The sequence below is a fragment of the Lepus europaeus genome, chromosome 18 (genome assembly GCF_033115175.1).
Source record: "Lepus europaeus isolate LE1 chromosome 18, mLepTim1.pri, whole genome shotgun sequence".
NCBI lineage: Eukaryota > Metazoa > Chordata > Mammalia > Lagomorpha > Leporidae > Lepus > Lepus europaeus.
Genome location: NC_084844.1, coordinates 5,612,221 through 5,639,939, shown reverse-complemented (window position 1 = coordinate 5,639,939; position 27,719 = coordinate 5,612,221). Strand labels below are relative to the sequence as shown.

General features: G+C 61.8%; 1 protein-coding gene and 1 non-coding gene across 3 annotated transcripts; both read right to left on the bottom strand.

Annotated features, from left to right (window-relative positions):
* Nucleotides 1–1,103: 1,103 nt before the first annotated feature.
* Nucleotides 1,104–17,686, bottom strand: HID1 (HID1 domain containing). Of its 2 annotated transcripts, none has more exons than XM_062174936.1 (19): nucleotides 17,525–17,686; nucleotides 11,606–11,755; nucleotides 11,061–11,231; nucleotides 10,580–10,696; nucleotides 9,939–10,045; nucleotides 9,639–9,755; nucleotides 8,620–8,842; nucleotides 8,429–8,485; nucleotides 7,701–7,841; nucleotides 7,319–7,409; nucleotides 7,087–7,238; nucleotides 6,923–7,001; nucleotides 5,745–5,909; nucleotides 3,746–3,973; nucleotides 3,386–3,492; nucleotides 2,917–2,997; nucleotides 2,348–2,439; nucleotides 2,080–2,238; nucleotides 1,104–1,864 (listed from the first exon to the last, which is right to left on the bottom strand). In XM_062174936.1, the coding sequence occupies exons 1-19, from the start codon at nucleotides 17,588–17,590 to the stop codon at nucleotides 1,801–1,803; spliced, it is 2,367 nt and encodes a 788-aa protein (XP_062030920.1). In that variant the 5' UTR covers nucleotides 17,591–17,686; the 3' UTR covers nucleotides 1,104–1,800. The 2 variants fall into 2 exon arrangements, with proteins under 2 accessions (XP_062030920.1, XP_062030921.1); XM_062174937.1 differs by having other exon boundaries at nucleotides 10,580–10,693.
* A 9,327-nt stretch (nucleotides 17,687–27,013) lies between these two features.
* On the bottom strand, nucleotides 27,014–27,119 carry LOC133747372 (U6 spliceosomal RNA). Its single transcript, XR_009864328.1, has one exon. It is a non-coding gene; the product is annotated as a U6 spliceosomal RNA (small nuclear RNA).
* Between the last annotated feature and the right edge of the window lie 600 nt (nucleotides 27,120–27,719).

The window sequence follows — 27,719 nt, the reverse complement described above, 5'->3', positions numbered from 1 at the left end:
CCTCCTGCTCCCCCGAGGGGCGGGCACTGCCTACAGCCCAGTCTGGGGACTGGACGCAGGATCTGACGCCCACGTGCCGGCCTGGCCCCTGCCTTAACCACCAGGGGAACACCCCAGGAGGCTAGCAGCGTCCCCGCCCCAGCTCCTCTCTTAGGGCACCAGAGCAAACGCCTGAGACTGGGGAGTTGGGAGAGGGGCGCCCCTCTCTGCCAGCAGGACTCAGGGGTGGGCCTCTGGCAGGCAGCTCCTCCCAGCTCAGTTCAGCAGGCAGCCCCGCCCCCCCACACCTGTCTCCTAACGACCTCATTAATTAGCTGCCAGGCAGGGTTCAACAGCTCTCCCCTGCTGCCATAAACCCTGTTTGTTTGATCAATTACATTCAGGCTTCCTGTTTGTTCCCAAGGACAGAACTGCCACTCTGGGCCTGGTGGGAAGGAGCAGTCCCCCTGGCAGGGCTGTGGGGCTGGGACAGCCTTGGTCCTCAGCCAGGAGGGGTCTGCCCCAGCCCTGTCCTTGCCCAATGCATGAGAGGAAGTGGGAGATCGGGGGCTTGGCTGTCCCCCACCCGACCCGTGCTGGCCCCCTCTCCCTAGGACAGAGCCCGGTGAGCATCTGCAGCTGGCTCCCCACGGGGCCTGGGGCCTCTGGCTGACCGGTCCCCAAGCTGGCCTGCTTCTCAGAGCCGCGGGGGGGAGCAGGAGGTGACACAAGGAGCCCATCCTTCTCCCTGAGCCCAGTGCAAACAGCCGGCTCTGGCCGCCCTGGCCCTACAGGTGAGGGCCTGCCCGCCCCCGGGCCCTCGCCCAGGAAGCGAGGCACTGGCAGGCACAGGGACACTCCCCAGGGTCCCCCACGCTGCTCGGTGGCTGCCCCAGGCAGCAGAGACGCTGGGGGCCATGCAGGGAGCTGAGGCCCCTCAGTCTCTCCTGAGTGGGCCTTTCTCGAAGTGCCCACAGCCCAGAGGCCCAAACCCTAGGTGAGGAGCCCCACCTGCCCTCCCACCCTAGAAAATACCCAATGCTGGCCCCGACCTCGCACTGGGGGCCCTGGGGGCCCTGGCTGTGGGGTGCTCTCCCCATGCAGCATGGAGACAGCGTGGAGAGGGAGGTTTTATTGTTAAAGGGACCGATTGTAAGGAGCAAAGATTGCACTGACACAGGGTGGAGGGGGCCCTAGAGGCCGGAGCCAGGGAGCACGGAGGGTGCCGGGCCCCCCAGCAAGGCAGGGAGCAGCCATGACCGACTGGACAGCTGCCCGCCGACCTGGTTCCCTGGATAAGAAGGAGCCAGGCTACACCCACGGACCCAGGAGAAAACAGGAGACCCTCCATGCCACCCTCCAAGCCCATCCATCACGCGGAGTCCCCCCCAGGTCCCTGGTGGGCAGTCCGGCCACACGGTTCTCCGCCTGCTGGGCACAGGCACACAGCAGGCCTGGCATGGGCAGCTTCAGACTGGGAAGTGCCCCTCACCTGCCCAGGCCCCGTCCTGCACAGCCCCACTAGGGCACAGTGGCTTCTGGGGTGGGTAGCACAGGGGCAGACAGAGGTCTTCAGAGGGGACCCCTGGGTGGGTCCTATAGCCCTGGAGATGGGAGCCTTGGGAGTCGATGTGGGGAAGGGGCCGGAGCTGGTCGCCACGGTCCCCAGCCCCCAGGGTGCCTCCGAGGCCAATTCAGCCCCTCTGCCCGCAGCCGCCCTGATGGTGGCCATCCAAACCCCAGAACGGCCCTCTCGGGGAGCATCGGGGACCAGGGCACCCACCCCGGCCACCCCCGGCCCAGCCCCTGCAGACTCTGTCCTCACACCCGCTGGATCTCAAACAGCTTCACGTCGGTGTCGTACCAGACGGGGGGGTCCACGTTCCTGCGGAGGGCGTGGGTGTCACCAGGTGCCGGGGCGTGGGGAGCAGCCAGCCAACCGCAAAGCCCACCCTCGACGGCCCAGACCCCGCTGATCGTCTCCACAGGAATCCCGGGGCCCCAGCCAGCGGGACGGGGCAAGCCCTCGAGTAGAGCCCAGCCCCCCCCCCCCCCACCGCTGCCACCGGGACGGCAGCCGGCCTGCACCACGGGGCCCACCTCAGGTAGATGACGCCCCACATGTAGGTGCGGAACCACATGGCGGTGCCCGAGTTGGCCTGGTACTTGCGGATGAGGATGGGGTGGGGCACGGGCAGCAGCCCCACCAGGGTGCCGTGTTGCAGGAACCGCAGGATCTCCGATTCGTCCGTCAGGCCCCTGCAGGTGAGAGGCACACTCCAGCATGCTCACCGGGGGAGCCCATGATCCCCTTCCGGGGCCACCCCCGGAAGGGGCCACCCCCGCCCGCGGCGGCCCTGCGGCTCACTTGTCTATGCAGATCTTCTCCACCTGGGGCACCAGCACCTGCAGCAGCCTCATGATGGTCTGCAGCGGCAGCTTGGACTTCCAGGACAGCACCTGCGGGCGCCAAGGCTGCTGGGGCCGCGGGAGTGGTCCCCCGGGAACTCAGGACAGGCCTCGGGCACCCCGAGGCCGCACGCTTGTCCAGGCCCTGGAGCTGGGGGCCGGGCGGCCAGCGGGCCCGTGCACAGTGACTGTTTGGAATGGGGAGGGCAGCTGCCCCGCCCAGGCTGCTGTCCCCGTCCAGCCTCCCTACAGCAGAGTCGGCCCAGGCAGTGCGCTGGGAGGGGGAGCCACTCAGCGGCTGATGGGTGCAGGAAGCCAGCACCGTGGGCCCCTGGGACTTAGTCCAGCCGGGGATCCCTGGCACACAGTGCGGAGGTCACGCGTGCAGCACCATGGATCGGGCCCAGGCCCTCTGATTTGGACACATTCCTATCCCCAGTTCTAGAGCCAGGGGGCCCTGACCCAGCCCCGCCTCCATGCCGTCTGCCCAGTCCCCGACCCCCGGCTCCTCCAGGGTGGGGTCCTCACCCACTCTGGCGTCGGGCTCCACTGATCACTGGCTGACGCGCTAGACGGTCGCCGCTGCTCCCTCCAGGCCTGGCCAGGCTCCTGGAACCCAGGGAGGGAGGAGAGGGGAAGGGGGTCAGGGTGGGGGTGGGTGGTGCGTGCTCTCCACTGACCTCCACTGCAGGGGTGAGGGGGCAAGAGCCCAGCCCAGCACACTTTGCCCCAGGCCCTGGGTCCAGCCCAGCCCAGCCCAGCCGGGTGACAGGTTTAGGGCCAGGGGCTGACAGGGCAGCCGGGTAAAGGCCGGCGCCAGATAAGGTTGATGACGGATGGAGAGGCTGAAGGCCAAGGTCTTGCCACGCTAATAAACAAGGGAGGTGCCCATGAGGGCCCCTCTGGGACAGCGGTCAGTGCGGCTGGGTGCCCTGGCCCAGCCCACGCTGCAGGGGCCAAGGAAGAAGGGGCTGCCCCGGGTGTCCCCGTCACCCACCCCCTCGCCGGGGCTGCCATCCATGGCGCTCGGCTGGGGCTCAGGCTCCAAGGACCGCAGCGTGCCGTCCTCCGACACTTGCGACTTCTCCGTCAGCTTGTCGATGCCTGGGGTGGGGGGAGGGGGCACAGGCTGAGTGAGGACCTCCGCCGCCTGCCCCTCTGACCTGGCTCCTTCCGCCATCGTCCCAGAAGCGTCCCCACCTCTCCCAAGCCCTTCCCAGTCAGTCCCTCCTTCCCACCCCTCCCCTCTTCCCAGCCAGGCTGTGCCCTTTGCCAGGGATGGGGGCTGCGCGGGCCCATGCCCGGCCCCCAGCTGTGCCACAGCCCACAGCCCCCTTCCCACCCGCCAGAGCCCAACCTGGGGTGGCCACCAGGCTGGCCTTGAGAGTGCCTGGCTCCGCGGGGGCCGCGGGCCGGGAGCCCTCCATGGAGGCGCCCTCCTGCGAGCCGGCACGGGACAAGGGCTCGGGCGGGCGCCGGCGCCGCTGCAGGGCCTTGTGGATGGCGGGCAGGTCGGTGGGCAGGTTGGCCAGCTGGTGGAAGACGCTGCGCTTGCGGATGATGGCGTAGACCAGGTTGGAGTTGCCTGCGGCGGGGAGCACGCCTGGCCTCAGAGGGCCTGCACCCTCACACGTGTGCACACACCTGCACACACGTGCACACACACACATGCATGTGCACTCACACACAATCTGGGCAGGCTTCCTGGAGGTCAGGAGTAGCAGCTGGGACAGGGAACCCAAGAGCGTGGGCCAGGGCAGGCTGGTGGCGGCTGTGTGTGCCAGCTGTGGCTATGGGACACCCTCCGGCTGGAGTTCCCCACACACCTCTCCCAGTTGCTAGGAGACCCTCACAACCCAGCTCCCCCAAGAGAACACCTGGCAAAGTGGGGCTGACCCAACATCACTGTCCACACACAGCCAAGGAGGAGGCCAGAGGACCACACAGCTTGTGTCTGTCCCCTGTCCTCCCCACCAGGCTCCACAGCTCCAGAGGAAGAGACAAAGCACTTCCGGGGCCTCCCATGCCCCCAGCACCTCTCTGGTCCTGCCTCAGACCACACTGTTCTGCTTTCAGAGGCCCCTACCCCAGGGCCTTTGCACATGCCGTCCCTCCCCTTTATAATGCTTCTTCATCCTACTCCATCCCTCAGATCAGGGCAAATTTTTATTTTTACTTTGGAACTTGCTAAGCATTAAGATACCAGGTACTGTGCTAAATGTTTCCGGGATATCTGGGTTCGGCCTATTAACTCCCTCTGAGGTTGAGACTCTCAGTCACACGGTCATGGCCGCCCTAGAGATGAGGAAGCTGGGGTGCAGAGAGGTTGAGCGCTGCGCCCACGGCACAGAGGACATGAGCAGCAAGGCCTGGCTCTGTACCCAGCACTTGGGCGTCTGTGACACCGCGCACCACCGCTGCTGTGACACCCAGCAGGCTCTGTCCGCCCCGGAGTCCCTGCTCATCGGGTTCAGGGTGACCGGCTTGAACGCCTCCCCCTCCCTGAGGTCCATGGTGCAGGAACCATGTTTGTCCCCTGCTGTATTCCCCGCATCCAAGTATACCACAGGTGCTCAATAAATGCACACTGAATGAATGAACTAGGGGGCAGATGGCTCAGAGGCCAGGTCCAATCGGTGTCCCGCTCAGGTGGGAGACCCCTGGTCCACACCTGAGGCCAGGTCCGGTCAGCACCCTGCTCAGGTGGGAGCCCCCTGGTCCACACCTGAGGCCAGGGTAGGGTCGGCACCCCACTCAGGTGGGAGCCCCCTGGTCCACACCCGAGGCCAGGTCCGGTCAGCACCCCACTCAGGTGGGAGCCCCCTGGTCCACACCCGAGGCCAGGTCCGGTCAGCACCCCGCTCAGGTGGGAGCCCCCTGGTCCACACCCGAGGCCAGGTCCGAGTCAGTGCCCCGCTCAGGTGGGAGCCCCCTGGTCCACACCCGAGGCCAGGTCCGAGTCAGTGCCCCGCTCAGGTGGGAGCCCCCTGGTCCACATCCGAGGCCAGGTCCGGGTCAGCGCCCCCCTCAGGTGGGAGCCCCCTGGTCCACATCCGAGGCCAGGTCCGGGTCAGCGCCCCCCTCAGGTGGGAGCCCCCTGGTCCACACCCAAGGCCAGGGCAGGGTCGGCGCCCCACTCAGGTGGGAGCCCCCTGGCCCACACCCGAGGCCAGGTCCGGTCAGCACCCTGCTCAGGTGGGAGCCCCCTGGTCCACACCCGAGGCCAGGTCCGGGTCAGTGCCCCACTCAGGTGGGAGCCCCCTGGTCCACATCCGAGGCCAGGGCAGGGTTGGTGTCCCACTCAGGTAGGAGTCCCCTGCCTGGTAGACTCCAGGCAGAGCCACACCGCGCCTCACCATCAAACTGGTACTGGATGATGTTGTTGAAGACCTCCAGCAGGAAGAAGACCAGGTGGTGGTTCTGGGCGGCGGAGAAGAGGAACCAGGTGGTGGAGAAGGCCTCCAGCAGGTGCAGCAGCTTGTTGGCAGTCACCATGGACAGGCTCTTGAGGTAGGGCGACACTGCAGAGGAGGGGCCAGCTCATGCCTGGTCCACCCCCCCCCCCCACCAGCCAGCACCTGCCTGCGGAGCCCCTGCGGAGCCTGGAAGGCCAAGTGCACACAGAGCCCTCGGAGGCAGCTGGGCGCCAGCCGTGTGGATGACTGCACTGTGGACCAAGCCGCGGGCCTCTCCTCTCTCTCTGGTCCCCCCAGCCCAGGAGGGAGAAAGGACGATTTCCACTCTACAGATGGGGAGCCGAGGCTCGGGAGAGGTTCTAAGCTTGGCCAAAGCTCCCGGGGCACAAAGTGATGGAGGCGACACAAACTCGGGCCCTTTAGGTCCTTCTAGAAGGTTCCCTGTCATTAGATGGGTTTATGCCTTCAGGGCGTGTGTGTGTGCATGCGCGTGGTTTTCTGCACAGCTGTGTGGGGTGGGGGGAGATGAAATGGCACACAGCTGGGCTTTCTTTCCACGTTGTCAGAGCCGGGAACACCGAGCAGGTGCCCAGTTGATATTTAAGAGAAAGCCAGTGAGTGAACAGGGCAGACGGGCGGCGTTCCAGGCCTCCCACCCAGACCACAGACAAGCCAGCAGTGTGGAAGCCAGGAGCCGTCTCGCTGGTCAGGTTTATATCGACCACCAGTTCAGATGACAGGATAGGAGGGTAAACTAGGCCGTGTTTGTCACCTTCCCATCATGATCGTTTTTAACCCGGCCACTGGCGGCGTGCGCCAAGGGGACCTCGAAAACGTTGGGGAAAAATGGGATCAAAAGATAGTATTTTGGTGGTGGTGCAGAAATTTGAAACCCGTGCGTAGCTTTTTCGTAATATGAGTTTCCCATGGACTTTTTAGATGGATTTCCCGTTTTGTCTTGCACCATAATCTGCTTATCTTTCAATTTCATTTGTTGAAGTGCCCCTCCCCTCCTGTTTCCAGGACATGGGCTTGAACCGGAGCCCCGGGCCGGGCTGCCTGTGGCCTGGCGCCCTCTGGTGGTGGGCACGGGGAAAGCCGGCGCCCGGGGCCCCTACCGTTGACCACGATGGTGAGCAGGCAGTCGAAGAGGGGCTGCAGCCGCTGGTGGCCGCTGGTGATGATCTTGTGGAACACCTGTGCGGGGAGGGAGAGGGCAGCCGTGGGGCCCCTGCGGCCCCCAGGCCCCCCACCGCCCGGGGCTGGCCCGGCGACTCCTCACCACGATGAGCAGGTCGGCGTGCGTGCCCGTGAAGACCGGGATGTCCATGGGCACGCGCCCCGAGTAGGGCTTGTTCAGCCGCACCCCGAAGTTCCGCTCCCCGCTCAGCAGCAGCAGGATGAAGACCCCGATGTGCATGAGGCCCACGCGAGCTGCGGCACAGCAGGGGTCACGGGGGAGCACAGGGAGGGGGCCGGGCAGAGCGCCCCCACCCCCCACGCCCGCGCCTTACACTGGTCCGCCCGGGCATCGTTGAGGAAGTAGAGGACGGGGGCCAGCACGTCCAGCACGTCGCTGCTCTTCAGGACGAAGAAGAGGAATTTCTGGGGGGTGGGGGGCGGGGGGACGGAGTCAGGGAGGGCAGCTGCCCCGCCCCCACCCACCCTGTCGGCATCATGGCTGCCTGGGGTGGTCCCTGCCACCGCCCCCAGCCTGGACCACCTGGACAGCCCCTGCCATCACCCCACCCCCAGCCTGGACCACCTGCCCCACCCCCCCACCCCCCCACCCCCGCCATCGCCCCGCCCCCAGCCTGGACCACCTGAGCGGTCCCTGTGATTGCCCAGCCCCCAGCCTGGACCACCTGGGCGGGCCCTGCCATCGCCCGCCCCCACCTTGTTGACGTCACAGAGCTTCCAGAAGAGGACCAGCAGCTCCTGGTGGAACTGGATCTTCTTGGTGGAGTTGGGCAGGTAGGTCTGCAGCAGGGGGTTGGACAGCAGCCGGGCTATGCCCCTGAGGATGAACTGCAAGTCCTGAGAGGGAGGGCAGAGCAGGGCACCTGTCCAGGCCGGCCCCACGAAGGTCTCCCCCGGCCCCCGCCGGCGCCAGGATGTCACATCGGCGCCAGGACGTCACATCGGCAGTGGCTGTGCCCGGGCAGTCTCGCCCTGGGACGCTGAGTCTGGAGGGCCTCCCCCTCCCCCTCCCCAGGGCCTCAGACCACACACTCCCCTGGGGCTGCCCCACCCTGAACCCTGCCCTGCCCACCTGGACTCCCGCCCTCCGCCTCCCCCACTCCCCATCACCTGTGAGGAGCAGCCTCCTGGGCTCCAAGCCCTGGTGTCCACTGAGCGCCCCTGGGCTGGGCCCTGCTCTGCTACCTGCACTGTCACTCCCCCCACCACCACCTCCAAGATGGATGGAAGAGGAGCTGCCTCCTCCCGGAAGCGCCCCAGGCTACCCCCTGAAACTGTCAGCACTTTGTCCATTTGAACCATATCTCCCAGTCCTGCCACGGCCACAGAGACCACAGCCCCTTCACGCAGGGGCCAGGGGTCCCCTCACCCCTACACCTGTCTCACTGGCATCCCCCATGGCCCTGTGGGGGTGCTGCGCTCACCTCCTCACGGTGGATGCGGGACAGGTAGTTCACAAACAGGTTCTCGGGCCCTGGGGGCTGCCAAGGGTGGAGGCTGCTGGTGAGCAAGTGCCCGCACCCCTCCCCCACCCCACCGTGGCTGCAGCCGCGCCCCTCCCAAGGGTAGAGGAGCCCCATGGGTGTCGCCGGCCGCCCCCTCTGCCCGTCCTTACGTCAGCGTCATCCATGGCGGTGCCCGTGGTGGTGCCGTCCACGGTGGGGCTGGCGCTCGTGGCGCTGTCATGGTCCAAGGTGACGATGAGCACCTGGGCGGCCTCCTCCACCAGGGGCTCCCGGTAGTCGGAGAAGAGCAGGTGGTTGTAGGGGATCCCGTAGCCCACAGGGTCATAGGCACACACGGTGTTGAGCAGGGAGGTGAAGAGGGGCAGGGCGTGTCTGCAGGGAGAGGAGCACCGGGCTGCAGAGATGGGATGCAGGCCCCGCCCATGCCACACAGGCCCTGCCCAGGCCCACAGCCCGGAGCTGGGGAGCAGAGCCATGAGCCTGCCCTTTCCTGAGCGGGGCAGACCCTGGCTCATCCACGCCTGTTTCCAGCTCGGATCTGGGCCAAGGGCAGAACGGATTCACGGACACAGGATGGTCCATTGTGCAGGGCTCTGCAGGAAACCAGGGCTGCGCACCGCAGGCTCCTGGGGCGGCCACTCTCCCGGGGCTGGAGACCCAGGAGTAGGCGGGCTCGGCCCTGGGGGCGGGGCCTGGGCTCAGCACCACTGCCGGCGCCCGCTGCTGCAGGACTCAGCTCAGGTTTGTGGGACACCGGGGTTCAGGCCGCTCATCGTACGGATGAGGAAAGAGGAACATGAATTCTACACTGATGGCGCGCTAAATGCTGATATTTGGGGTAGATGAAATATATTAGTAACATTAACTTTACCTGTTTCTTTCTCAGTTTTTTGAATGTGAAATTTCACATGTAGTCTGCAACATATTTCTATTAACGCAGCTCTAGAGGGAGGACCCAGGCATGGGTCACCCCGGGGGCCCCCAGGTTCTGGCCAGGGGACTCCAAGGAGAGACTGACAGCACAGGAATGAGGTGTGTCTGGCATGTTACAGGCCGTCACCACCAGGGGGCAGTACCTCCCCTCAGATGAGACTTGCAGGGTGGGCGCCGGGTCTCCGCTGAGTTGGGGGAACAGAAAGAATGCGAAGAAAAGACCGGGGCCTCTCACCTGTTCTCCGTGGAACAAAAGAACTGAACCCATGGGTTGGTGCTGCCGCTCTCCGGAGCTGGGGGCAGGTACATGGCCTCGGAGAAGCAAGTCAGCAACAGTTTCAGCAGCTCCATCCTTGGGGGGGAGGGGGTCTTAGGATCCCACCCCCCTCCGGGAGCGCCCTGCCCACCAGGCATCCCAGCCAGCCCCACGGGAAGCAGTGGTCACTGTTTATCCCGGAATGCTGAGGTTGGGTCTCTGAGCTGTGCAGGGGCCCGGCCTGGGGTCCAGCTCGGCGGGGGCCTGGGCCCAGCTCACCGGTTCATGTCGTGGATGTAGTTGGGCTGTGGGGAATGAGCGAAGCCCACGCCGGCCTCCCAGATGTATTCACAGCTGTCTAGAGAGTGGACATCCTCTGCCGAGTCCTGGGGGTGGGGACAGGGGAGCTGAGTGGCGTGGGATAGAGCCCCGCCAGTCCCGGGGGCAGGGACCCCCGCTTTCTGCAACACAGACCCCAAAACACCCCAGGTCCTGGATGCCCAGGGAGCCATGAATGTTCTCAGACTTCCCGAAGGTTCCTAGCTCTGCATCTCCCTCAACCCGGTTTCAGACGGGGAGGGAGGGGCGGCAGGGGGCCGGATGGGCGTGGTGGCATAGACCACTCAGGGTCCAGTCCCGGGCACCACAGGAAGTAGGAGGGCCGGGCCTCTGTCTCAGTCCCGCACCCCCACCTGCCGCGGGAGGCGAAAACAATGGGTGCCTGTGCCCAGGCACCGGAGGCCGCGGGCAGGGCCGGGCACCAGCTGGCCCCTCTCCAGCGGTGCCAGCCACCCCCCAACCCCGGGGCAGTGCGTGCCAGGCAGGCCAGCCCTCCCAGGCACCCCGGCCCCCGCCACACCCTGCCCGAGGGAATGTGGACCCGCCGGGCCCTGGGCGGGGGGGGGGGGGGGGGCTCTCACCACAGTGCTCCTGCGGTGGCTCTGCACCGTGAAGTCCGGGCAGAAGAGCAGGTCAGCGATGGCCAGGAGCAGGGACTCAGCCAGGGGCCTGGCGTTCTCATCATCCTCCTCACCCTGCTGGGGACACAGCTGCCGTCTCGGTGGCGGCCGGCCAAGGAGAGGTGGCCCCGGGACTGGGGGAGTGGGGAGGCAGTGGATTCCTGGTGGCCCCAACTCCCCAGGGCAGGTGGGGGGCATAGCTGGGAGTGGGGCCGGGACCAGCCAGGTCCCTCCCCACTGGGTCACACCCCCAGGTCCTTCCTGGGGATAAACCCAGGCAGTGGACCTGGGAGAGAGAGCACACCCCACCTCCCCCAGCTGATCAGAGACCCCCAGGGAGAGGAAGGGCTGAGCCCACCCACCCCACCCCTGCACTTCCAAATCCCAGAAGATGCCCCACCCACTCTGCCTCCCGCCAGACCCCCCCGGCCAGGCCACGGACCCCTCCGCGCCCCGCCCCGGGCACTGTGGACCAGAAGAAGCCCCTCCAGTCGGGGTCCTCGAAGACATAGGGCAGCACGCGGGTGAGCAGCCGGCTGCAATTGAGTACGATCTGTCTCTCCTTCTCTGAGTGGCAGCCGCTCTCGGCCCCCTGCACCAGCTTCTCCACGGCCTGTCGGGACGGCAGGGGCAAAGGGGTGTGCTGGATCGGGGGGGGGGGGCAGGGCGGGCACCCAGGCTGCAGGCAGAGGCCACACCCGGCAGAGAACCAAGACCAGGGCAAGCCAGCACCCAGCTCGGACCCTGCACCTGTGTGGGCCTCTGTCTTCCCATCTGAAAAATGGTGCTGAACTCAGCGAGTTGATCTACGGGCTGACCTGGAGGAGGCTCCAGAAAGGGCACTGGCCGGGGAGAGAACAGCTGGGGGTGGGGGTGCTGGGCGGAGCCTGGGGACCACTGTGGGGGGGTCCTGATGTTGGTCCTCTCCCACGGGGCTGAGCACTGTGGGGAGGTTGGGGCGGCAGCAAGGGTGCAGGCGGCCCTTACCTTGTAGCACAGAGTGGCCAGGTTGGAGGGCGACTCCTCCCGCACGGCACGGATCTCGGCCGCCGGCACCAGAGCAAACACATCCTGCACGGAGGTGGCCGTGTCTGCCCAGAACTGGTCCCAGAAGGCGTCATCGGTGGCTTCCACAGGCTGCGGGGGGACCCAGATCCAGAGTCATGTGATCCCTTGCCAGTGGCACCGCAGTTAACCCAACATGTGGTCCACAGAGACCCCAAGAGGGAAGCCAACGGCCCCTCCTCCACTCCAGCTCTGTGCAAGATGCTGCTGCCACGGGGTGGGGGTGTCCTCAGCCACCAGCAGCCTTGGCCAGCACTCAGGCAAGGGACATTCTGTGTGCGTCGTCGGGGCCGGTCCCCAGAGGGCCTGCGTGGTTCTGGCAAAGTCCCCGGCCTCTGGCACAGCTAGCGGTGGACACATCCCAGGACACGTCTCCAGGCCACACTGCGAGGTCAAGTGTCCAGGAACCCAGCCCAAGGCGGCACCCTGTCCCCAGCGGAAGATGACCACAGGGACGTGTGCTCCATTTCCAGTCTCCATTTCCAGCCTCGGTCCGCCCACCAGCCGCCCAGTCCGGTGGATTCTCCAGCACCCACGCGCTCCTCTCCCCACGGCCCTGCGCTGCAGTTCAAGGCTCCTGCCACTGCGCGGCGCCAACCCGGGCACCCGAGCACAGCATCAAAGGCACTGCCCTTCACGCAAAGGCCTGTAGGGGGCTCCCTACCTCCTGCTGGGTCAAGTCCAAACCTCAGGCCAACACACTTGAATCCAGCACGCCTTGCACATACACACCTGCGCTTTCTAGCTCCAGGGCGAGACCTGCTACCTCTTCTCTTTGCCCCTCCTCCCAGCCTAGCCCCCTTCCAATGACACATTTCAAGATCCCACAGGTGCTCAGAGGAAGCGTGTCTGAAATCACGCGTGCAGAGGGCCACGCGGTCCACCAAGGCACCGCGTGTGCATTGTAGAAGGACTTCCAGAACTCTCTCCTGAGGCGCGTACATGAGGCTCATTGCTGATCAAAACAGAAATCTGGGCAGGCGCCGTGGCTTAACAGGCTAATCCTCCGCCTTGCGGCGCCGGCACATCAGGCTCTAGTCCCGGTCAGGGCGCCAGATTCTGGCCCGGTTGCCCCTCTTCCAGGCCAGCTCTCTGCTGTGGCCCAGGAAGGCAGTGGAGGATGGCCCAAGTGCTTGGGCCCTGCACCCGCGTGGGAGATCAGGAGAAGCACCTGGCTCCTGGCTTCGGATCAGCACCATGTGTCGGCCGCAGCGGCCATTGGAGGGTGAACCAATGGCAAAAAGGAAGACCTTTCTCTCTGTCTTTCTCTCTCACTATCCACTCTGCCTGTCCAAAAAAAAAAAAAAAAAAAACAAAAAAAAACCAGAAATGTGGAATCAATTTGAGTTTCCAACAACTGGCGAAAGCTCATGCAATGGAATATTATGCAGCCGTCAAAACCAGGTTTCAAAGAATACTTACAAATGGAAAAGGCTCGTGGAGCAACCTTCTATGAAAAAAGAATAAGACAAAGCAGAAAAGCACCTATGGGATGAGCAGTTTTTGTTACAATTATAACTTAAAGTCCAGACGAAATGAACCAAATGTTAACAGCAACAATCTCTCTGGGTGATTTTTATATTTTTCTGTGGGCACATATTGCTACTTTTTTCCTTTTGATGTTCATCTGTTGAGGGGCCGAGGAATCCCAGGCACACATGCCCTCCCGCAGGCTGTCCCTGTGAGTCTCCTTTGAATGTCACCTCCTGCAAGGAGCCTTCCCGGATTGTCCCATTCAACACAGCCTTCTCCCTCCTCTGAACTCCTGGAGCTATGAAGCCTGAGGGTCCTGCTCCCCCACGTCTACACTTCAAAGGCATCACTCATATCCTCTGTCTGTCCATACACACGCTCTGTTTAAAGACAATTTTTAAAAAGATTATTTATTTGGGGAGTAGAGTTATAGAGAGCAGAGAGAGAAAGACTCTCCACCCGCTGGTTCACTCCCCAAATGGCTGCAATGACTGGAGCTGGGCCAATCCAAAGCAAGGAGCCAGGAGCTTCCTCTGGGTCCCCCATGCGGGTGCAGGCGCCCAAGCACCTGGACCATCCTCTACTGTTTCCCCAGGCCACAGTGGAGAGCTGGATCAGAAGTGGAGCAGCAGGGACTCGAACTGGTGCTCACATGGGATGCCACCACAGCACCAGCCGCTAAAAACAAGTCTCAAGAAATTCTATTAGGCCAGCGCCGTGGCTCAATAGGCTAATCCTCTGCCTTGCGGTGCTGGCACACAGGGTTCTAGTCCCGGCTGCCCCTCTTCCAGGCCAGCTCTCTGCTGTGGCCCGGGAGTGCAGTGGAGGATGGTCCAGGTCCTTGGGCCCTGCACCCCATGGGAGACCAGGAGAAGCACCTGGCTCCTGCCTTCGGATCAGTGCGATGCGCCGGCCGCAGCACGCCGGCCGTGGCGGCCATTGGAGGATGAACCAACGGCAAAGGAAGACCTTTCTCTCTCTCTCTCTCTCTATCTACTCTGCCTGTCAAAAAAAAAAAAAAAAAAGAAAGAAAGAAAGAAATTCTATTAGAGACAACACATAACAGGTTAGGCCACCACCTATGACACTGGCATCTCCTACCAGAGCACCAGTTTGAGGCCTGGGTACTCTGAGGCCCTGCTGCTCTGCTTCCCATCCAGTTCTCTGCTATGGCCTGGGAAAGCAGCAGAAGACAGGCCAAGTCCTTGGGTCCCTGCAGCCACATGGGAGACACAGATAGAATATTCCAGACTCCTGGCCTGGCCCAGCCCTGGCCATTGCTGCCATTTGGTGAATAAATTGGTGGATGAGAGATTTCATTCTCTCTCCATGTCTCCCTCTGTCACTCTGCCTTTCAAATAACTTTTATAGTAAAATAAAATTTTAACTTCTGTTATCTGAAGGTTCTTCCAAGTTTCCCAAAGCCCTGGACTGACAGGCTTGCTTCCACCTGGGAGCCTCAAGCCCCGCCCTCCCATCCCACAGGTGCAGGTGCACCTGCCCGGAGGCCCCCCTCCCTCCCCGCCCCGGCAGGTGAGGCGTATGGCAGAGCGTCAGCCAATGTTTGTTCTGCTGGAGCTGCCATCGGTCCTGGAGCCCACTTCAGCCTGACAACTGGGCAGGACTGTGCATGGCGGGGGCGGGGGGGACTCTGAAGTCAGGGCCAGGCATACCCCACCCCACCTGCAGGAGCTGCAGGTTAACTTGTGGCCTCAGGACAGGCCTGGCACGAGGGCTGCTCAATCGGAGAACTGGTAGAGCCAGTTCACTGGGGGAGAGAACAAAGGCCAAAGGAGGGGCCCTGGGCTGGGGGTGCTGGCCCTCGTGCCCTCTCCGGGACGGCCTGCCACGCACCAGTGCAGGGGTACAGCACCCCAAGCCCAGGTGGCCTGGGGCCAGGATGGGGGGGAGGGACATCCCAGGCAACTCTCAGAGCTCCACCCATCTGCTGCATCCCACCACCCTTTAAAGGGGCAGCAACTCGACTGAGCACCAGGTGGACATGACCTCTGACCTAGTTAGGCAAGCACCAGCTGAGATGAGGGGAGAGTTTTTGATAGGACTTGAGAGGCCCCGGGTGGGCCAGTGGGGAGCAGAGGAAGGGTCCCAGCCTCAGGCTGTGAGCTTCAGAGCAGAACGTTGGCCCCCTCTCTCGGCCGCGCTGGGGCTTGGTGACCATTCCTGACGATGCCAGGCTGGCCTGATGCTGCAGGCATTAGCCAGGGACCCCGGGGTCCCAAGCACACTCCGAAAACCCAAGCAAGTTTCTTGCAAAGAAGCAGTTTTGCTGGAGGTGGCTAAGAGCACGGGAACGGAGCTACCTGGGGGTGGGGGGGACCAAGTGTTGTTAACCTGGCTTGGCCAGGCCGCTGCTCAGGCTGGGCACCGGCTGTACACGTTGACAACTCTCTTCTGGAGCTGGGGCAACCAGGGAAAGGACAAGCGTTGCTCCAGCCTGTTCTGAAAGACTGTGTCAGCACCGTGTGCCAGACACACACATGTGCACACATGTGAACACGCACCCTCTGCCTGCAGCAGGGAATTTCCAAACAAATGGGATCGGGGGGAGGGCCCCACTCGGCCTGGGAGAGGGCCAGGAAACAGACAGACCCTCGCAGGAGGGTCAGGCCCGGCCCAGGGTTGGACGCGATGGGACAGGAAGAAAACAGGATACAGGGCAGGAAGGTAGGGAAGGCCGAGCGGCTGCGGCCAGGGCCTGGCCACTGTGACCACTGTGTGCTGCCCCGAGGGCCTGGAACCAGAGGTCGCCCTGGGGACCGCAGGCCTGGGTCCCCTGCGGACGCCAGGTGCCGAGGCCTGAGTTGGTCATCTGGACTCCGGTCCTCACACTTGAGGTCACTATCCAGGGTCCCAGACTTCAGCTACTAAGGGTCCCTCCCTCCGGCCCCCCACGCCCCGGGGCGCCTCCCACCTGCAGGATCCCAGTGTTCTCTGGAATGAGGCCCAGGCTGGTCTGCGGCCTCTTCACGGTCCCCAGCTGGGGGTGAAGCGCCTCCAGGGAACCTCCCAGGGGACTCGGTATATTTTTGGGGGGCCCTGTTGAGCAAGTAGGAACCCAGGCCACCGCAGATGCTTTGGGATGGGGGTGGGGGTGGAAGGGCTGGCAAAGGGCTCCGGCTGCTGGGTCCACAACGCCTTCTGAAACCACAAGGTGTTTCCTCCCCAGGTAGGTAAACACGGGAGCCTCCCTCCCTCCTTCCCTCTCTCCCTTCCTCCTCGGCCTGCCGCCCCACATTGAGGGACCGGCCCGGCGCCACCTTCTCTGCCACCCACAGCCCCCAATGCCCCATCCTAAGAAAGCCCAGCTCCAGCACCAGGCAGGAGCCGTGGGGCACCGGAGAGACACAGGCCCGGTCTCCATCACTGGAGCTCTGCTCTCCACCGCTGGGCACCTGACCTTCCCAGGGTGGGGACGAGGGCATACGGTGGGGTCTGGCCTCTGGGGCTGTGCCCAACTGGCTGGTGAGAGAGACCTGGGGGAGGGAGGTCCTCTGTGCGAGTAGGGACCCGGGAAGTCAGAGCTGTGCACCTGCGTGGCTGGAGCAGCCTGGCTCACGTTGCCAAGAGAGAAGGGATGGGCAGGGAGGTGGCCACGGTGGCACTTGGGGACTGCATGCAAGCACGGACCACGTAGAAGGTGCCCCAGGTCCCTCGTCAGCAGACCACAGACAACCCTGAGGGTCCCCATCTCCCAACCAGCAACCCTCACCATGCCCACACCAGGCCTCGGGGGGGGGGGAAGCCCCCCACCCTTGGGGCCACCAGCTTGGAAGATGGGCCCCCCAGGCCTGGGGACAAGTCCCGTCACCAGGCTGCCTCTCTGCGTCCTCAGGAAAACCTGGGCCTTCCATGGCCCCAGGCATCTGCGGCGAGGCCCAGCGAGGCCCCGCCGCCGCGCACCAGCTGTTTTCCCGGCCAGGCTTTGTTTGCATTGAGTCAGCCGGGGCTGTGCGTCGGGGACCGTGGGCACCTAGGGGCTGGAAGGGGAGCCTGGCGGCGGACAGGGGGATGGGGGCGGGGGAAGGCTGAGATGCAAGCCGGGGGGCGGGGCAGGGGGCGCTCAGCTGCGTTGCCGCCAGGAGGGGTAGGCACACGTCAGCCCAGAGTGGCAGCAGCGCCTGGGGGGAGAGGAGTGTTCCTGGGAGCGGAGGCTGGGGGATGGGGGGGCCAGGGCCAGGGATGGAGCCCCGAGGCGCAAGCCGAGGGATCCAGCTCCGGCGCTGGTCTCCACGTCACCCTCCCTGCCCGTGCTGGTCTCATCTCGGGGCGAGCCAAGTTCGCGAGGCCCCCCGCCCTGCCCAGCCCCCAGCCCGGCAGGTGGAATAGGAGGCTGGGGCCCCGGCGCACCTGCGTCTTGGTGGTGAGCTGGATCACTGCCTTCCGGAAGTTCAGCTTGGAGTCGGCAGACCCCATGTCGCCGGAGCCCGCACCGACCCGACCTCCGCCCGGACTCCAGCCCCAGCCCCGGCCCCGGCTCCGGCTCCAGCTCCGGCTCCGGCTCCGGCTCCGGCTCCGCGGCCCCCGCCGCTCTGGCAGGAGCCGAGCCGCGAACTCCGCCCGCCCGCCGGGCGTCGGCCCCGCCCCCGGAGGCCCCGCCCCGATTGCCCCGCCCCCGCGCGACTCCGCCCTCTGCACCTGCCGCTCCGGCTTCCAATGGCGCCCGAGGTCGTGAATGGAACCCACGCCGCCCCAGGCTGCGCGTCCTTCTCATCTCCAGGGTGTGCGTGCGCGCTTCCCTCTGCGCTGGAACGTTGTCCCCGCCCCACGTCTCCCATTGCCACCCGGTCCCCAGGTCCCCAAGTCCCCCCAGCGTCTCGTCCCAGGCCCCCTCCCCGCTCGGGGCCCACATTTGCCCAGCCGGCCCACTCCATCCGAGTCTCCTCCTTTTCAACCGCCCTCCCCATTCTTTCTTCCCAGGAGAATCCGCTCTCTGGGTTCCCCTTTTTCTGACCTGTCAAACCCACGTGTCCAGGCAGCTCCAGGCTCAGCCCTCGGTTCCGGGGAAAGGAGGCGCTGACTAATGTCCCCGCTCCTGGAAAGCGACTCCCAGGCTGCACGAGAGGAACGGTGTGAGCGAGGCCAGGGATGGGGGCGGGGGCCGGGGGCTGGAACAGGTGGCATAATCCCATAGCCTGCCCTTGAAGAGCGAATAGCCAGGAAAGAAGGAAAGGTGTAGGCTCGGAGCGTGCCTTTCCCAGAGGTAGACCGCTGAGAAGAGGAGGAGCATCCTCCGCTGGGGTGGGCTTTATCGCCCCCATGTTACCCTTGGAGAAGCTGAGGCGTGCTGCAGTTCACGGACTTGCCCAAAGCCACCCAGCTGCGAAGGAACAAACCCCAAGGAGCAAACCAAGTCAGGCTCCAACGCAGGTTGTGTTTTCTCCATGTCAGCTTGCATGCTATTTCTGGAAGCTTCTGGAGCTCCCAGACGCTTCAAAGGGAGGTGTCATTTAGCTTACAAGGAACTCTGCTGGGGAAAATGAGGGGTGCTCCAGTGAGGCAGCCACAGTGTGGCCTACAGGCAGGGCACAGCAGGTGTGGAGGCGGGGGGCGGGCATGGGAAAGGGGATGGGGGAGGGGGAGGTGTGGGGAGTCCACAGTTTCACCTGAGAAGAAGACACAAGTCTCAATCATAGAATAGCCCCCTCCTTTCTCCAGAGGTGGGCTGTTCCCACCATGGGCAAAATTCTTGGCAGGCCCCATGGCTTTTCTAATCTAGCCAAGATAATGAATGAATAGTGCCTTTATTTGGCATTTTAAAAAAAATCCAGTCTGTTCTACAAATCACTCAACCCCCATCCATGCCAGAGTGACACTGAAAACACTGAATTGTAATCATTAGAGACATGCAAGATGAAACCACAATAGCATAATACTATACAACCCAGAAGAATGACCACAAACCCAGGAAGACCCTGACACACAAAATGCTGATGAGAATGAGGAGCAGCTGGGGCTCTCCCACATTGCTGGTAGAAATGCATCTTTGGGGCCGGTGCCGTGGCTCACTAGGCTAATCCTCCGCCTGTGGTGCCAGCACCCCGGGTTCTAGTCCCAGTTGGGGCACCAGGTACTAGTCCCGGTTGCTCCTCTTCCAGTCCAGCTCTCTGCTGTGGCCCAGGAAGACAGTGGAGGATGGCCCAAGTGTTTGGGTCCCTGCACCCACATGGGATACTGGGAGGAAGCACCTGGCTCCTGGCTTCGGATCAGCACAGCACGGGCCGTGGTGGCCATTAGGGGAGTGAACCAATGGAAGGAAGACCTTTCTCTCTGTCTATTTCTCTCTCACTAACTCTGCCTGTCAAAAAAAATGCATCTTTGGAAAACAGTCTGACAGCACCTTAAAAAGTTAAATACATGGGGGCCAGCATTGTGGTGTAGCAGGTAAAGCCACTTCCTGTGACACCAGCATCCCATATAACATTAGTTCATGTCCCGGCTGCTCCACTTCCTATCCAACTCCTTGCTAATAGTCTGGGAAAAGCAGTGGAGGATGTCCCAAGTTCTTGGGCCCCTGTTACCCATATGGGAGACCAGGATGGAGTTCCTGGCTCCTGGTTTCAGTCTAGCCCAACCCCAGTTTTTGTAACCATTTGGGAAATGAACCAGCAGATAGGAAAACCTCTCTCTCTCTCTCTCTCTCTCTCTCTATCTCTATCTCTCTCTGTAACTGTCTTTCAACAACAACAAAAAATATCACACTATTCTATCTACGTTTATGCATTGTCAAAATGCTTTTAGCGAGCATTTATAAAAGAAGTTAAAAGACAGAGGTAGGTACAGAGAGAGAAAGACATCTTCCATCTGGTGGTTCACTTCCCAAATGGCCACAACAGCCACCGCTGGGCCAGGCTGAAGCCAGGAGCCAGGACCTCCATCCGGGTCTCCCACGTGGGTGGCAGGAACCCAAGCACTTGGGTCAGCTAACGCCAGGGGCATTGGCAGGAAACAGAACTGGAGGTGCAGAGCCTCCAGGATGCCAATGGGAGATGCAGGTGTCCCACCTCGAAGCCCAACCCACAGCACCACACACCAACCTCAGTAATAAACATTTTTAAGACACAATCGGTCTACAGAAAAATATTATTAGTAAATAAAACAGAGCTTTTGAACACTTAACAAAGACACGTATCCCTGGCCAGTTTGCAGACTGGAAGGTTCCTAGCTACGATTTCTCCCACAGAAACCAGTCACACCCTCCCTTTATGCACAGCGCACAAGGAAGACTCACGGGCCGTGCCTCCATGGTCATCCCTGGAGACTTCTTCCTGAATTCAACCATCAATCATCCAGCACACATTTCCTTAGCACCTGCTGAGGGAGGTTCAAGGCGCAAGGGATTCTGCTGCAAAGGCAAAACCGAGGCAGACACACCAGCAGCAGGGCTGGCGCTGTGGCATAGTGGGTAAAGCCGCCGCCCATGAGGCCAGTGTCCCGTATAGGTGCCAGTTCGAGTCCCAGCTGCTCCACTTCCCATGCAGCTCCCTGCTAATGGTCTGGGAAAGCAGTAGAAGATGGCCCAAGTGCTTAGGCCTGTGTACCCACGTGAGAGACCTGGAAGATGCTCCTGGATTCAGCCAGGCCATTGTGGCATTGGGGGGAGTGAACCAACAGATGGAAGCCCAATCTTTCTCGCTCACTCACTCTCACTCTCACTCTCACTCTCTCTCTCTCTAATTGACTTTCAAACAAATAATACAGGCAGCAGAGAGTTCTGGGGTCAGGAGTGAACATCTGTCCAGGGAAAAGACTCAAGAGAGCAGAGGAGGCAGGGCTGAGGCTTGGAGAATGGCTGAGAATAACACACACCCAAAGCAACTTGTCAAGGGGGGATTTACCGTGAGGTTATCTGGGGCTAGCAGCAGCTGGGAGTCCTGGCAAAGGGAGGAAAAGTGGCCAGAACCCAGAGAGAGAGAGTGCCCAGCTGCAGGAGGGGCTCTGGAGCTGCGGCCTCCCCAGGTCGGGAAGGGATGGGGCTGGGGAACAGAGACCCCGCCGCCACCCTTCTCCTGCCTCCACTTCCCGGTGCTGCATACACAGAAAGCAGAGAGCCAGGCAGCCTGCCAGGGCGTGGAGCAGAGCTGGGAAGACGCAAAGAGACCAGGAAGGGCATATGAAAATTTCCAACATCTGCTCCGGTAATTGGGTTCCTGCCACCACCCACGCGGGCAACCCGGACTGAGTTCCCGGCTCCTGGCCCAGCCCTGGCTGTTGTGGCCATTTGTGAAGTGAACCAGTAGATGGGAAGCCTTCTTTCGGGTGTCTGTCTGTCTGTCTCTCTCTGGCTTGCTGCTTCTCAAATAAATACAATTTTAAAAAGAAAATCCCCAGAATCCAGTTAGCAGAGAGAAGGAAGCCCCGAAAGCACAGAGCATTTGGCTCCTCCAGGGAGCAGAAACACCTAGCTGGAATGAAAGGAGATAAAGCCCTGGGAGCAGACCATAAAGGGCTGTTCGCATCCTGATAAGAAGCTCTCATCTGATTCTGCCAGCAATAAAGAGCCTTTGAAGCCACAGTGATGTCACCAGCTGCCATTAAGTCATCCTAGCTGCTGCAAGAGAGATAAAGACTTAGGAACCAGGGCAGCCGCTGGGAGGTGAGGCTGGGAGGCTCCATCCCTGGCAGCCACAGGTGGGATGGGAGGAAGGGTGCAGGTGCATTCTTTTTAAAAAAGATTTATTTTTATTTGAAAGTCAGAGTTACAGAGAGAGGGAAGAAAGGGAGAGAGGGAGAGAGGGAGAGAGGGAGAGGGAGAGAGAGAGAGGGGGAGAGAGAGAGAGAGAGAGAGAGATCATCCATCCGCTGGTTCACTCCCTCCAGATGGCTGCAGCAGCCAGTACTGGGCCAGGCTGAAGCCAGGAGGCAGGAGCTTCATCTGGGTCTCCCACGTGGGTAGCAGGGACCCAAGCACTTGGGCCATCTTCTGCTGCTTTCCCGGGACACTAGCAGGAAGCTGAATCGGAAGTGCAGCAGCTGGGACACGGACCAGCGTCCATGGGGGATGCCGGTGTTGAAGGGGCTGGCTTCACCTGCTGTGCCACAGCCCGACCCCTGCAGGGTGGATTCTTAAAAGTGGATGCCAATATGATGTGTGTGCCAGGTACTGCGGCTGTATAACAACCTCCCACGGTAACTGTTTTATTACATTCAGCCAAGCAAACAGGACCCAGCAGAGAAGACCAGAATGGCTGGGGCCGTGCTGAACTGGGAACAGCCAGGGTCAGGAACCACCTGGAGGCTTCTTCACGCCTGGTGCCTGGGTTGGATGGACCCAGAATCTGGGCTCAGCTGGCGCTCAAGACAGAAATGTGAACATGTGACCTTGCCCTGTGTCCTGGCCTCCTGCAGCTAGGGCCCTGGTCTCTAGGGACCAGACACCAAAGAATGCCCATGGAAAGGGGGTCTTCCAGAGAACCAGGGGTAAACTGCACAGCCGTGGAAGTACCTAGCCTGGGAAGTAACAGAGAAAGTCACTTCCATTGTGCTCTGTCCGTTATAATAGGCACAAGTTCAAGGGGGAAGGACCTAGACCTCACCTCTCCACAGAAGGCGGAACCAAGGACCTGGCTGTGAAACAGCCACGTTGTGGGCGATTCTGCTCTCCAGGCTCCCCCTCCCCCACACCTGACCCTCTCTCCTGCCCCTGCTCCCCAGGTCCGCTCCAGAGAGCTCAAGCCAAGAAGCCCAGCGTCACCCCCACGTCAGTCCAAAAGCAGGTCCCAGCTCACGCAGGGGACCTTTCTACCTTCTCCCACTGCCATCGGCCCCACCGTTGCCGGCCCCATCGCCTCCCACCTGCAGCAGCTGCCCCACTGTGAGTTGCTGCAAAGTCTGAGCCCCGCCCCCCGCCCCTTTGCTGGGGATCTCTGTAAGGGTGGTTCCTTCCGCCGCCGGAACACCCTTCCGTGTAGCTGTCCCCTTCTCTTCCGTGGGGCTTCTCCTGAAAGTCTCTCCTGAGTCTCCCATTCCCAGCCATCACAATTGCAGGACCGGGGTCTGCCTGGGTCCCGGCATCCTTAGCACCTAGCTCTGGGCCCTGTGCATAGCAGGTGCTTATGGGGGAGTTACATGAAGCTGACGTCCCGGGTTCTGGCTCAGATGACCAGAGGAGGGGCCACGTGCACTCCACCTTCGCCAATAGGAGTGACACATCCTGGCCAAGTTTCTCAGATTCTGCTTTTAGTTCTTTAGGGAGAGTTTCAGGAGGGGTAGACGGACTGGACCCAGGGCAAAGGGATAAAGAGGCTGGGGGCTGGCCGTGGGGAACCAGCCACTGGGGTTGGGACATTGGTTCTCAAACATCTGTCTGTTTCTCACTGAGAACTTGCCACGTGCCAGCCGGGGTTCCTGTCCTGGGAGGAGTCAGGTGGTGGGGCCAAGGGCTGCAATGGAGGTTTGGTGGGGACGGGGGAGCCCAGGCAGCCTGCAGCGCCCAGAGGTCCTGGGGTTTCTCCACTGATCTCTCTTCCTGCAGCCCAGTGGCTGAACCCTGAGCTGTGACTTGGGGCGTCCCTACACAGTCCTCCCCAGAGGGCCAGGAATAGAGCCTCGGGGTAGAAAGTGACCTGAAGGTGCTGGCCTAACCGGGAGCACGTGCCTGCATGAACTCTGGGAACGGAGGTGGGTGGCCACCTGCAGCTCTGCGCCCCAAGGGGACCCTGCTGACCACAGGCCTTAGGGTTTGAACTGCAAGGATTGTGATAGACACAGGGAGTCTCCTGCTGCCCCCCTCCCCCGCTAGGACTGCAGATCTGGGAGGGAGCTGGACACCAGCTGACCTCCGTGATGGGGCAAAGCCGTGGGTACCACGTGTGCGCAGCTCCTGGTCCACCGCGTCTGGGGACAGGGGACAGGGAGGGAGGTGTCCCCTGCCGGCCTGGGGGCCTGATTCTTTGACCCCAACGCGGGATGTAGTGTCCGAGGCCGCCCACAGCCCTCAGGGCCCGGAGGCGGGCTCCGGCGGGGAGCGGCGGGGACCTTCACGTCAGCGCCCGCCCCCGTTTGCCGTCATTTCCGGCCGGCAGCGCTGGGCTGGGTGCGGAGGTGGAAGGATGGAGCCGGGAGTGGGCAATGATGACTCCGCGGCCCGCCCCGCGGGGAGGGCGTTTCCACGGCGGCGCGGGGGTCCCCGGAGCCCGGCTGCACCTGCGGGATCTGGCTCGTGTCTGCAGAGCTCGGGAGGCTCCTGGCCGCCGACGTCAGACAGACCCGAGGGCGTGGTGAGGCGCCACGTTCTGATGACACCACCCCCCTCCGCAAAGCAGCACCAGAAATGGGCCCCCGGGCTGCGGGGGTTACCACGTCACGTGGTTTATGCACCCCCTTCCTGGGCAGTGAATGAAATGGCCCCAGGGCGCTGGGCTCCTGGATTGGGGAGGGTGAGGAGGTGGGAGGCACAGAGTGTGGCCCCACCCGCCGGAGGCAAATCAGGCAGAGGGCGGGGCACTGGCTCAGGTGCATCCCCGTCCACGCTGGCGGGGTCTGTCACCACCTGTAGCCCCACCCCCACCCCCTCGCCAGCCACCAGGGAGCCAGGCAGGTCCTCACACTGAGGATCCAAGTTCCTCCCACCACGTTTGGGTCCTATAGAGATGCCACTGCATCTCCTGTCCCCACTGGCTGGCTCGGGACGTGCCTCTGTGGCTGGGGCCCGGGAGGCTGGGTATGGCAGAGAGTGTTGGGTAGAGTCCAGGCATAGCCAGTGTGGCCCAGGCTGACAGCTGACGACAGCCCGGGCACTGCGTGTGTTTTAGGCTTGGGGTCATCTGAGTTGCTGCTGGAAGCAGCCTTAGCTCCAGGGGTGGGAGGGCTGCCTCCAGTTGCTCCAGCCAGACGCCCACCCTATTAGCATCCCCCCCACCCAGGCTGGGGAAACTGAGGCCGTCCCCCACCCCAGGCCTGACCCTCAGCCTCTGCTTGCCTCTGCAGATTTCCTTAGATCCTGGGGGGGGGGGGCAGCCCTGGCTCCTGTGGGTGCAGGGACTGAATCTGCAGCTGCGTGGTGGGCTTGGGGTCCTGACCCCATTTCTCTGTAACTCAGCTGCCTGCCACCCCCAACCACTGCTCCCTTAATCCTTCTCTCCCCATCTCGACAAACGGCATGGCGTCCCCCAGCGGCTAGAGCTAGAAGTGTAAGGTGGCACCTTGGTTTGTCCCTCAGGGCGTCTGCACCTCTTACCAGTTCTGTGCTCAAGGTATCTCCCATCTCTGTCCCCAGTTGCCCATCCCACCGGTGGCTCCTCCTAGACTATCGCAAAAGTCGCCAAACTCATCTTGTTGCTCCAGAATTACAGTTTATGAATGAAAACAGAAAACCTTTGATTGGCTCATGTTGTCCAACTTGGTGGGGGGGAGGGGGAGCTAGCCATGGCTGGCCCCCTCTCATCCTTTAGAGCAGCTTACATGCCAACTTCTGGGAGGCCTCTCCTGAATGCCACTCACCAGGATAGACACCCCCTTGGGACATCTGCGTCCCATATCAAAGTGCCTGGGTTCGAATCCCACTCCTGGTTTCCTGTTGATGTGCGTCCTGAGAGGCAGTGGTGATGGTTCAAGTAGCTTGGGTCCCAGGTACCCACATGGGAGACCCAGATGGAGTTCTGGGCTCCTGACTTTGGCTTGACTCAACCCTAGCCCTTGGGGGATGATTCAGCGATAGAAGTCTCTCTCTCTCTCTCTCTCTCTCTCTCTCTCTCTCTCTCTTCCCTCTCTCTGCTTTTCAATGAACACACCCACAGAAGTCTCTCTGGGCACCCTGTTTACTTCCTTCCCAGCATGCATTGTGGCTGTGATCAATCATTGTCTGTGTCCTCATTAGAAGGAAAGTAGCACGGGCGTAGGGGCCGCCAGTGTCTTCGCCACAGTGTGGTTTCTCCCTCTTCAGGAACTATTTTGCTGTCTGTCTTCAGTGGGGTACCCAGAGCCTGTGTGTCCAGGCAGGCGAATTTTCACAAAGGGAACGGGTCTCTGCGACCACCCCCAGAGCAGGAATGGAGCAGGCCCACGTAGGGTGCTGGTGTTTAGTGGGTACAGAGTTTTGGGGGAGTAGTTTAATTTTTGAAGGAAGAATTGGGGGTGAGCTTTGAAGGCACCAGAACCCTCAGTTGGGCAAGTCGCCTCACTTGTCGGACTTCCCGCTCGTGAACATTGTAAAAGGAAGCAAAACAAGCAATGCAGGGAGGGGGCAGGTGCTGCGGGGCAATGAACAGATGAAGCCACCACTTGGAAACCTGCACCCCCCAGCAGGTGTCAGAGTCCTGGGTACCCCGTGCTTCTGATCCAGCTTCCTGGTAACGCAGGCAGTGCATGATGGCTCAAGTGCTTGGGTCCCTGCCACTCACACAGGGGACTCGGATGGCGTCCCTGGCCCCTGGCTTCAGCTTAGCCCAGCCCTGGCTGTTGTGGGCGTTTAGGAAGTGAGCCAGCAGACAGGAGATTTCTCTCTCTCTTTCTCTGCCTTTCAAATAAATTAATTTTAAAAACTATGGAGGGCCAGCACCACGGCTCACTAGGCTAATCCTCCACCTGCGGTGCTGGCACACCAGGTTCTAGTCCCAGTCGGGGCACCGGATTCTGTCCCAGTTGCCCCTCTTCCAGGCCAGCTCTCTGCTGTGGCCCGGGAGTGCAGTGGAGGATGGCCCAAGTCCTTGGGCCCTGCAGCCACATGGGAGACCAAGAGAAGCACCTGGCTCCTGCCTTCGGATCAGCAAGGTGCACTGGCCGCAGCGGCCATTGGAGGGTGAACCAACAGAAAAGTAAGACCTTTCTCTCTGTCTCTCACTGTCCACTCTGCCTGTAAAAAAAAAAAAAAAAAAAAAAAAAAAAAAAAAAAAAAAAAAAAAAACTATGGAATGCTTAATGAATTTGCATGTCCTCCTTGCACAGGGGCTGTGTTCCTCTTCTCTCTGCCCTTCCAATGTTAGTTCAAGGGCACTTTGAGAAGTTCATGGACAATGTGCATTATGAAAAATGATGGGTGGATTTCAGATTATCAGCACTAAAATCAACTTATTCCTCGAGGACTTATTGGAGTCTCTTCACTGATGTGTTGCTGAAGCCACCAGAGAGAACTGCAATTTCACGAGATGAAAAGGCTACGGCGACGGCTGATGGTGGTATTGCACATCCCCATGCATGTGACTGAGCTGCACGCAGACAAGTGGCTAAGATGGCAAATTTTATGCTACATGTATTTTACTACAAAAATTAATTTTTCTTTAAAAAATTATAAAACCATCCCCAGACCCTTAGAATTCCCCATGTGTCCTCAAAGCCAAACACTATCTTGATTAGTTTTTTAAAAAAAGATTTATTGGGTCTGGTGCTGCGATCATAGTGGGTAAAGCTGCCACCTGTGGCGCTGGTGCCCCATACAGGTGCAGGTTCGAGTCCTGGCTGCTCCGCTTCCGATCCAGCTCTCTGCTGTGGCCTGGGAAAGCAGTGGAGGATGGCCTAAGTCCATGGGCCCCTGCACCCATGTGGGAGACCTGGAGGAGGCTCCTGGCTTTGGACCAGCCCAGCTCTGGACGTCGCAGCCATCTGGGCG

Coding starts and splice junctions, on each gene's coding strand:
- HID1 (XM_062174936.1), bottom strand. CDS start 17,590: ATGGGGTCTGCCGACTCCAAGCTGAACTTCCGGAAGGCAGTGATCCAG. Junction 8,843..9,638: donor TTTTGTTCCACGGAGAACAG/GTGAGAGGCCCC, acceptor CTCTCCCTGCAG/ACACGCCCTGCCCCTCTTCA. Junction 7,239..7,318: donor CGATGCCCGGGCGGACCAGT/GTAAGGCGCGGG, acceptor GCTGTGCCGCAG/CTCGCGTGGGCCTCATGCAC.